Source organism: Trematomus bernacchii, unplaced genomic scaffold (genome assembly GCF_902827165.1).
Source record: "Trematomus bernacchii unplaced genomic scaffold, fTreBer1.1, whole genome shotgun sequence".
Lineage (NCBI taxonomy): Eukaryota > Metazoa > Chordata > Actinopteri > Perciformes > Nototheniidae > Trematomus > Trematomus bernacchii.
The window spans coordinates 1,230,096-1,240,459 of NW_022987733.1; the positions used below are offsets into that span (position 1 = coordinate 1,230,096).

At 37.9% G+C, this 10,364-nt stretch overlaps 1 protein-coding gene across 5 annotated transcripts; it reads left to right on the forward strand.

Annotated features, from left to right (window-relative positions):
* Positions 1–3,203: 3,203 nt before the first annotated feature.
* Positions 3,204–9,909, forward strand: zgc:193726 (uncharacterized protein LOC561161 homolog). Of its 5 annotated transcripts, none has more exons than XM_034145818.1 (6): positions 3,204–3,375; positions 4,309–4,436; positions 7,716–7,896; positions 9,032–9,103; positions 9,306–9,356; positions 9,668–9,909. In XM_034145818.1, the coding sequence occupies exons 3-6, from the start codon at positions 7,796–7,798 to the stop codon at positions 9,795–9,797; spliced, it is 354 nt and encodes a 117-aa protein (XP_034001709.1). In that variant the 5' UTR covers positions 3,204–3,375; positions 4,309–4,436; positions 7,716–7,795; the 3' UTR covers positions 9,798–9,909. The 5 variants fall into 5 exon arrangements, with proteins under 5 accessions (XP_034001709.1, XP_034001711.1, XP_034001713.1 ...); XM_034145820.1 differs by having other exon boundaries at positions 9,671–9,909; XM_034145822.1 differs by having other exon boundaries at positions 9,309–9,356.
* The last annotated feature ends 455 nt before the right edge of the window (positions 9,910–10,364 follow it).

Consider the following 10,364-nt stretch of genomic DNA (forward strand, 5'->3'; position numbering starts at 1 on the left):
TTAAAGATGGAGAACTGACCTGAGAGTCTCCAGTCTGCAGTCTGGACTCTCCAGAAGACCACTCAGCAGCTTCACTACTGAATCCTGCAGATCGTTGAGACTCAGGTCCAGATCTCTCAGATGGGAGGGGTTGGACTTCAGAGCTGAGGCCAGAGCAGCACAGCTGATCTCAGACAAACTGCAGCAAACCAGTCTGAATAAAGAACACATGATGTAAGTTTAGAAAACAATATTACTTCTTAAGATATTCATTCAAGGTTTAATAAAGACAGTTACCTACTGCGTTACTTTATTGCACTTTACAGTGTTTCATTGCTGAACTCTGCTGTAGATGTTTACTGTATTATACTGTGTTCCTGTACTGTAATCTACTTCACTCATATAATATACAATTATATTTTAAATTGTCAGATAGCATTCGAACTAAATCCTCTTCAGGTCTGATCACAGAAACAGACTCTTAGGTCGCGTTCACACCAGCCTTGTATAGTCCGGTTGAATCGAACCCTGGTGTGTTTAACCGCTTGGTGCGATTTGTTTGGGTCGGTGTGAACACAGTCCGAGACTTCTGACGTGAACTAAACAACCGGACTCTGGTCCGCTTAAAAGAGGTGGTCTCGGACCGCTTGCTAGTGAACTCTGGAGCAGATCATCGCTGGTGTGAACGCAGTCCGCACCGAAACACAGGAAGCATAGTATTTACGAGTCACAAGAACGCAGATGTCTCTACAAAATCTTTAGCGAAAGAGTGAAGCAGAAGGAAGTGTTGAACAGTGTCGTGTAAAGTAAAAATGCTCCGTCAACTATACATAAAAGTCAGAACCACCTGTCGTCGGTGAAACCTCCTCCTGACTGCAGAACGTCTCTCATTATATGTGTTGTAATGTTTTTTATCGCAAGTTGTCTGATTGTATAATCATATGCGGGCCGCTAGAGTCTGTTGATGATATGCTCTCCAGATTAACAGCAGCATGAAAATAACCTGCCGATGCTCCATGGTGGAGGCTACGGTAGGATGTGCGTTTTACCCCCCCTTAATGTCTGACCAATTGTTGAACAGCATTTCCGTGCACATGACTTGTGTTTAAAGTTTATAGTCCGTTTGAGTTTTGCCCGTGTGAACGCAAACCAAACCTTCTGAAAAATTAAACAATGTAACAAACTGTCGTCTGGTGCGCACCAGAGAAGCGGACTATAGGTGTGAATGCGACCTTAATTTGTGTCTGAGGGTCGAGGTTCATTACTGAAGTATATAGGCTCATGTTTTGACTCTACTTTACTGCATTTCTTTACTAAAATGTACCGTGCTTTTTACTGTACTTTTCTGTATTTCTTTACAGTATTGTACTGTGTTTCTGTACTGTTATCTACTGCGCTCATGTAAATATTAAAGAACAGTGCAGATGATCCCCTGGCATATAAAATGAATCCTCTTCAGGTCAGATTACAGTAGAAACAGACTCTTACTTTGTGTCTGAGGGCCCAGGTTCATCACTGAAGAGTGGAGGTTCTTCTTTGGACCGGTCACTCTTCAGAGACAGACAGCTGGAGACTGAAGATTTGTCCTCTTCCTCATCATTCAAATCTCTCATGTTCTCCATTCTGAGAGTTGAACTTACCCTGGAGAAAAACACATAAACATACACTTACTAATGCAAACCTTTCAATCAAAACCTTCTTAATTATACATTTTGGTTTAAATTTGGGCTGTCAACAAAAGTTTTTAACACTTGCAATTACTATGAAAACCTTAATGTATTAAAAAAAAGATTACACAAATTAATCATATCACCAAGTTTGAACCAAACACACAACAGCACAAGCTACATGTATTGCACTGACTGGAGACCACTGGACATCAGCAGTGGTGTAAAGTAACTAAATACATTTACTCAAAGTACTGCACTTTTCATTAAAAGCAATTTTGAGGGACCTGTACTGTATTTCAATGTTTCACTACTTTGTACTTCTACTCCTCTACAGTTCAGAGGTAAATTATGTACTTCTACTCCACTACATGTATTTAATACCTTTAGTTACTTCACAGATGTGGATGAATGATGTGAAATATAATCAAGTGTTTAATCAGACTTTAGTTCCACCTGGAGTAAATCCACAAGCTACCCTGCAGTATACAAAGTCATTCAAACTAGCTGCACCTTTACCAGCTTTGAGAACACTTTAATGATTAATCATTATAAAACATATCATATATATTATTCTGAAATGGACCAATCTGCACAATGACTACTTTTACTGTCGCTACTTTAACTATATTTTGATGCTTATACTTTCTACTTTTAGTAACATTTTGTATGCAGGACTTTTACTGTAACAGAGTATTCCTAACGACGCTGAAGTTGGCTTCCAATTCAGCAGTTAAGGGGAAAGTTAAGGGACATTTAATTTACAGCGCTGAGGGAACAATACTCCGTGTTTGTACCTCTTAAGTTGCTGCATAGCCGATTTATTTGGACTAGATTATCCCAGAGAGTCTTCAAATTCTTTATAACACAGCTTTAGATTTGTGAAACCTTAATTATATTTGTGAAAATACAAAAAAGGGAGATTTCAGTGCTTTTTTCACATCTTAACCACATTAGACCAGGTCCTGATCCAAAACCACTATACCTACACTCATTACATCTGGACTAGTTTATCCCAGAGAGGCTAAATATTCTTTATAACACAGTTTTAGATTTGTGAAACTTTAATTCTACTTGTGAAAATGCAACTGAGGGAAAATAGATTTGTCAACATTTGTATTGAGAAAGTCAGAGCAGAAGCCCACGTCTCTCCATTTCATTTCTCGTCTGCATTATCATGTCTTCTTTTTCACTTCAAAACAAAAGTAAAAAAAACATAATGATTAACATGGTAGCCTAAGTTAGCATTAGCTAGTTAACTAGTCATTCCGTTTATACTTTTTTCTTACCTTCGTAATCATGAATATATGATGCAGCATATCATTTGAACCCTTTGTCCAATTTGCTGGCTGGGGATTTAGTCGTCCGGCAAATTCGATGAACATCGGTAATTTCCAATTTCGGGAGCTCTTGTAAACACCGGGTGTAGAACATTGCCATTGTTGTTGTTGTACCGGAAACAGCTGAGCAGTTCCACCTACAATGCGGAAGTGACTGTACATGTAGTGTCATAGATATCTATGTGTAGTGTATTCTGATTCAGTCCAGAAACTCATTTTCCCAGCCGTCTTTTCGGTTCTCATTTCCGGTCCTGCGCACAAACTTCCTGCTTGTCCGTTGAGCGTCATGACAACAGGACGATGGCTGCAAGCAAGAGGGTGAGAAATGTGATTTGTGTGTGAGGAGGAACAACACATCGGCTTTTACGGACCGGCTTGTGTACGTGAAGGTAAGAGAACCTCGGGAACAAACCTGAGTGTGTTTAGTCACCAGCTGCGGGGATTTATATTTATATATATAAGGCTGTTCTTATATCTGCTCAGTATCCAGGTAACTTGGAGAGCTAGCTAATTAGCTAAGCTAAAGTTAATTCTGCCGGCTTGACGTTAGCTGCAAGATAATATTTGTAACCGTCTGTATACAGCTTCTGAAGGCATGTGTGATTACTTTAAGTGTTTGTATGCTCGGTCATAATGGACATATTTACAATAACAAGAGTGTTCTTAGTTATAGAACAATGAACCCACAGGTGCTTGGTCTTCAAAGATACAGAGGCTTTATTGTCGTATGTATGTACAATAGCTATAGTGTAGTTGTCGGCTGCTTTCTGTCTTCTATAAGATGGGACTGTTAGTTATCCTCTTGTGATTCAGTTGCTCTATTCGCAGTTGTGTAAAGTAACTAACTACATTTACCCAAGTACTGTACTTAAGTACAATTTTGAGGTACTTGTACTTTACTTGAGTATTTTAATTTCATACTACTTTGTACTTCTACTCCACTTCAATTCAGAGGTAAATGGTGTAATTTTACTCCACTACATGTATTTAATACCTTTAGTTACTTTAAAGATCTAGATGAATGATGTGAAATCTAATCAAGTGTTAAATCAGACTTTAGTTCCACCTGGAGTAAATCCACAAGCTACCCTGCAGTATACAAAGTCATTCAAACTAGCTGCACCTTTACCAACTTTGAGAACACTTTAATGATCAATCATTATAAAACATATTATATATATTATTCTGAAATGGACCAATCTGCACAATGACTACTTTTACTTTTGGTACTTTCACTATAGTTTGATGCAGACAGATTTTTGCATGTCACTTCTAACCATTTCCCTCCTGTCTTTTTTCACTTACTCTCTCCGTCCAATCAGAGGCAGCATGTCTCTGTTCAAGGCCCGTGATTGGTGGTCGGCAGCGATTGGCGAGGGGGAGGAGTTCGACCAGGGATGCCTCTGTGTCGGAGACGTGGGAGACGTGGACAACAGTGGCACCGGACACGGTCAGTTTGTGGAGAGGAAGAGATGCACCAATAACACACAGACCTTTCCTGAGATGTCTTATCACACCACTCTACACTTCTGTGGATAAACAACAGAGTTAAATGTGTCTTTTCATTGTAGTTTATATGGTTGTGCACATATATACAATGTATATCATGATGTATGTTGGCAAGAAAATAACAAATATATATATATATTAAAGATCCAAAAGATCTACTGTGTGCTAACTTTCATTTGCCGCTCTGCTTTGTGTTACATTTCCCCCACATTTCTCCATCTGAAAATCAAACCACTTTGACACCATACTTTAATTACAAAACCAGTTCCCTCTAGAGTTAAAACAAGCTAACCAGCCACAGCCAGAACATGGTAGCTAGGTGACAGTATTTTCTGCTCCGATATATACAAGTCATTTCTTATCTGGAATAAAGATTGAACATATGGGACGGTTTGCATTGAGTTAATTAGTTTTCAATATTGCTTAATGCTTATATTATTTACTGATGCACCATTTGCATTCTGACACTGACATGCTCTTCAATGTTCATGTGGAAAGGAGGCCCGTACAATCTTTATGTGATTTATTTTGTTAAGATTTCTGATTTCTTTCTAATCCCCAAGTGGTAAACATTTTTTAAATTTAGCACCAACTAAATAGAGCATGGGAATGACCATTATATACTTCTATCCGAATGTTTTATACCCTTTTACACTATACATTTTTACATTAGAAAATTCACCTACTTAAAACATGATGTTTATAACTAAATGATGTCCTGAAAACCTTGACACTTAATGCTGAGCTGACTCCCCCCCCACCAAATGCCTTCTTTTATACAATTTACTTCAGGTTGAGTAAACTAGACTAATTAGTCACATTAACTTTTTGTTGTTAAAGAAAAATCTTGTTTTACCTTAGCAGTGAGAGTGCTAGCACCACACAAAGGGAAAGTAATGACAGCCTGCTGTCAGAAATAATAACTTCCACCCTGACTTATCTCAGATATAACATCTGTCACGCTTTGTGTTTACACCTTAATACAGTGGTTCCCAACCGGGGGCACGGGGACCCCTAGGGGTTCTTGAGGGGAACGCAGGGGGTAAGCAGGTGCCTGGTTGCCCGCAGGGTGCGTTCTAAAATTAGCGCAAGTCATCGCCAAATAAATAAATAACTTTTGTCTTACATGAATACAGAAAACAACAATGTTTCTTTTCAAATATGACGGATAAATGGGGCGAATTCTGCGAGCTAGTTCAGGCGGTCAACTCGAGCACCAATCAGACATTAACACCTCGTCCCTCTTACAACCAACCAAACACATTCTCCTAAACATGCCGCTCTATTTAAGCTGCCAGGTCTTCCTGCCTCTGCCTCGCTATGCTGCTGCTGCCACTGCTGTGTTCACTTGCTATTGCTACGTTCATGTTCCTGCTGCTGTGTTTCATGTTGCTGCTGCTCGCCTGCCCCCCCACCACCCCAGCTCCACCCCAGCTTCCACCTGTGTAGGCTCGGGGGATAGTTATCTAATCATCACTCAATGTTCTTTGTAAATCTGTGGAGTGATGAGGCCCGAGCCTAGACGCCAAACTCAAACTATATGCTGCTTCTAATAAACATATTAAGAAACACGTGAGTTGTCTGACTGAAATGTGACTGTTCAGAGGGGAGGGGTCTTCTCCTCATCAAATTATAACAGATGAGTGAGGAGGTATTTATAGAATGGTGACCAGCTCAAGGGGTACATGAGACAAACAAGGTTGGGAACCACTGCCTTAATAGACAAGGTGGTGGTGGGCAGCTACAAGGGGATGCTGCGGATATTCTCCCCAAACGTCAACAAGACCAGCGAGGGAGGTCCAGCTGACGCCCTGCTGCTGGAGGTCCAGTTTAAAAACGCCATCATCCAGGTGGAAGTGGGCAAGTTTGTCTCGTGAGTAGACTGAAATTCTGGGAGTAAATTATGTGCTTACGATGGGGTGCTCTCCATGGAGGATGGAAAATGACATAAGTATATAAAAACAATAAAAAAATGTAATTATTAAATACGGATAAGGGAAAACATAATAGAATAATTGTTGGTATAAACAGATTAAACAAAATGGCCAGAGGGCAGAGAAGTAAATGCAGAATTATAGATTTTAGTCTACAATACATTATAATAATGCATTACATTGATACACTTAAAGAATGCAATGCAATAATTGAACCGAGAGTATCAAAGATATTTGTTTCTGAATAAATGGCACCTCCAGAATAACATCCAGTCCATCCAACGTCATGACTATCAATTACACCTTTTTACCCTGTGGTAGTTTCCCTGTGCAAACACAGTATTTGATATGCAGAGTGCACTGTAGATGGCGCTCTAAGAGGACTGTTTTTCCCTTTGGCATTGTGAAAAGTGATGCTGCATATTTTGGAACTCACTGCACTTAGCTCTATGCACGGATAAAGAATGTTGTTTGTTAAGAATTGTGTTAAAATAACTAGTTTTAATATTAAAGTTAAATGTTGCACTTGCATAAAGCTTCATTGGATAAGCCTCACAGTTCAAATGGCACGTTCTGTTATCTGCTCACAGCAAGATGTTGTTTTTTTCTTTGTTGTTGTTGCTGTCAACAAGAACATTTACTAATTCACTCTAACAAATGGAAAATGAGCTACATACATTTATATTTAGGATTGTAATGAAGGAATTAATTAAACTTAAAATGATAGGTATGATGTAACTATATAAATGTATCCTTTTTGACATGTTAGTTATGTTGTGTTCTTGGTTTAATCAAATTGGAAGTTGCACCAAATGATTTGATGTAATTCAGATTACATGAAAGGCCTCAAATTGGAAGTAGTCTGGGCCGTCTTTTTCATTCAATTATGCGATAGTTACAGTAGATATAAAATAATGTATACTATATACATTATATATAAAACATTATTCATGTTGTCAGAGGTGAGGAGAGGAAGAGATGAAGTGATGAGGTGATGAGGTGATGAAGAGCATGTAAATATAGAGAGGACCTTCAGTCTTTATCTTATTTATTTAACCATGAGGCAGCTCAGCCAACACTAAACATATAAACAACCTCATATAAACCTTATTAATAAACTAAAATAAACCTTAATAAACAAAAATAAACCTCATTAATGAACTAAAATAAACCTCATTAATAAACTAAAATAAACCTTGTTAGAATATTAAATAACCAATTTGTGTTTCTTTATATTTATATGTATTTATTTTAAACTCTCTGTTTTGACGGCCTGACCGGTGAAGGTCTGATGACGTCACTCCAACGCTATATAAGGGGCGCCCTGCACGCGGTCTGACAGGCTCCTGCTGAGGAAGACCACAATATGATGAAGAAAATTAAAATGATGATGAAGATGATGATGATGGTGATGGTGATGATGGTAATGATGGTCTCTGCTGCTCCTCTTCCTCCTTCACTCCTCAGGTGAGATTTAAATATTAACTTCTCAGATAAAGTTAAATAAACTCTATCCTGTAGAGCTCTATCATTAATATATTATTTATTGATGTCATTTGTATTATATGTAAGTGCCATTTACATATTTATGTAACATTTGTTACAGTATGTGTATTTTGTAAATGTTATGCACGCCAACATTAAGCTGTCTTTGGCTCTTTTCTGCTGTAACAATGTACATTTCCCCTCTGTGGGACTAATAAAGGTATTCTGATTCATTTATATATATATATATTAATGTCATTTATACATATATATATATATATATATATATATGTCATTAAATATTATAAATATATTTCCCTGATGTGAACTCAGGAGACAACCCACCCTTCCGCCCCCCAGGTCTGTGTGAACACATTAATATATTATCATTAGTTTTATTTATACATATACATATATATACATATACATATATATATATATACATATTGTGGGGGAAACTTCTGAAGCAATGGGAGTCAGGACTCAAAGAGAAACACGATGGAGAGCTGGAGCTTTGATGGCAAACACTGATGGTTTATTTGGAGCTTCGGCCGGAGAATTCACAAGACATGTCCCGGGCCACAGTTTGACCACACGGTTGAGATGCCACAATCAATTCTGAAGAAACCTTCCTCTCGTATGATGTTTTAACTAGTTTCGCTAAGGGTAATCAACATTCTTCATTAGTTAGACAAAACAGCTGAGGACACTGAATCACATTTGTTGTCGCTTATGGCTCGGGGTCATCTACACCCCGAGAAGGATGTGTTCCAGGTGTCCCACAACAATAACTATCTCTGACAGAGAGTTGCCCGGTCACAAACTGGTAACAACAACAAAATGCTAGGGCAGCCCCTCCTTATGGGAGATAGCGGCTGCTCAAGGCTGGGCATCTGCGTCAGAGGGTGAAAGGTAAACATCTATGGAAATTATTCCCTGATCACATATATATATATACATATATATATATAATAATATTATTATTATTATTATTATTATTATTATTATTATTATTATTATTATTATTGTTATTAGTTTAAAGCTGTTTGGAAGAATAATCACAATTAAAAATAATAATAAAAACAGGATATATAATTAGATTTCTTTCCGGACACAGGTGTGATGGGAACAGCACGGAGACGTTGTGCCTGCAGAACATAACCGAGGAAATAAACTCCACACTGTCAAGGTGAATATATATTAATCATTATTAATAATAATAATAATATAATCAAACTAAAATAATAGTTTTAAATAGCACATGAATTATAATAATGTTTAATTATAATAATAATAATCAGCTATATATATAATAATAATAATAATAATAATACAATTATTATTATTATTATTATTATTATTATTATTATTATAATGATGTATTTCTTCAGCAGAATCAGGATGAACTCCACAGTGATGGTTACCGCTTTCATCCCCCCCATGTACGTACTGTCTCACTGCTCACCTGACTCTCGCCTGTCTCACCTGTCTCTCACCTGCCTCTCACCTGTCTCTTACCTGTCTCACCTGTCTCTCACCTGCCTCTTACCTGTCTCACACCTGTCTCTCACCTGTCTCACCTGTCTCACCTGTCTCCCATCTGTCTCTCACCTGTCTCTTACCTGTCTCTCACCTGCCTCTTACCTGTCTCACCTGTCTCTCACCTGTCTCTTACCTGTCTCACACCTGTCTCTCACCTGTCTCACCTGTCTCCCATCTGTCTCTCACCTGTCTCTCACCTGTCTCTCCCCAGCAGGCGGTTCAACACACGAGGATGTTTCCTCTCCACCTGTCTCACTGCTAACCTGGGCTCCTCTCTGCAGCGTGGGGATGAGATGGCGGGGGGGGCGGCCTCTGACGCCTTCGGACCGGGCAGGAAGTGACATCATTAGCTTCATTATTATTGTTAGCAATAAGTGACGCTCTCAAACGGAGCTCTGTGATTTGCTATTTGTCTATTTGTTTAATCGGTCAATAAAGTTTTATTTAACCCTCTCTCAATTAATTAATATACAATAAGAAACTGACCTGTGTTGACATTAATAATGTAAATAAATCAAATAATTCAACAATAATAATAACAATACAATTATAATAATACAATAATAATAATAAAATAATAATAATAAAACACACCTTCACGATAAAATAAACACCGCACATACAATTTACCTAATGTCGTTCTTTTTCTATTTATTCTGCCAAATATCACAAAACACACAGTTTCTGAAGTTTCTCTGTTCAAGGGATTGTTCAAGGTTCTTTATTGTCAATCTGACATAGCTACAGAGTAATTATGTAGTTGAAAATCTTATGTCACAGGCTTCTCCAACAATGCAACATAATAACAATAAGAGCAAGAGCAATACAAAAAGAATAATAGTTATAAAATAAAATAAAGTGATGATGTGGAATAGTGCAGTATGAGTCTATATACAAGTTATTGGAAT

Excerpts from the sequence above, each read along its gene's own strand:
- zgc:193726 (XM_034145818.1), top strand. The coding sequence starts at position 7,796 with ATGATGAAGAAAATTAAAATGATGATGAAGATGATGATGATGGTGATG. Across the intron at positions 7,897-9,031 it reads CTTCCTCCTTCACTCCTCAG|GTGTGATGGGAACAGCACGG; the intron begins GTGAGATTTAAA and ends TTCCGGACACAG. Across the intron at positions 9,104-9,305 it reads ATAAACTCCACACTGTCAAG|CAGAATCAGGATGAACTCCA; the intron begins GTGAATATATAT and ends GTATTTCTTCAG.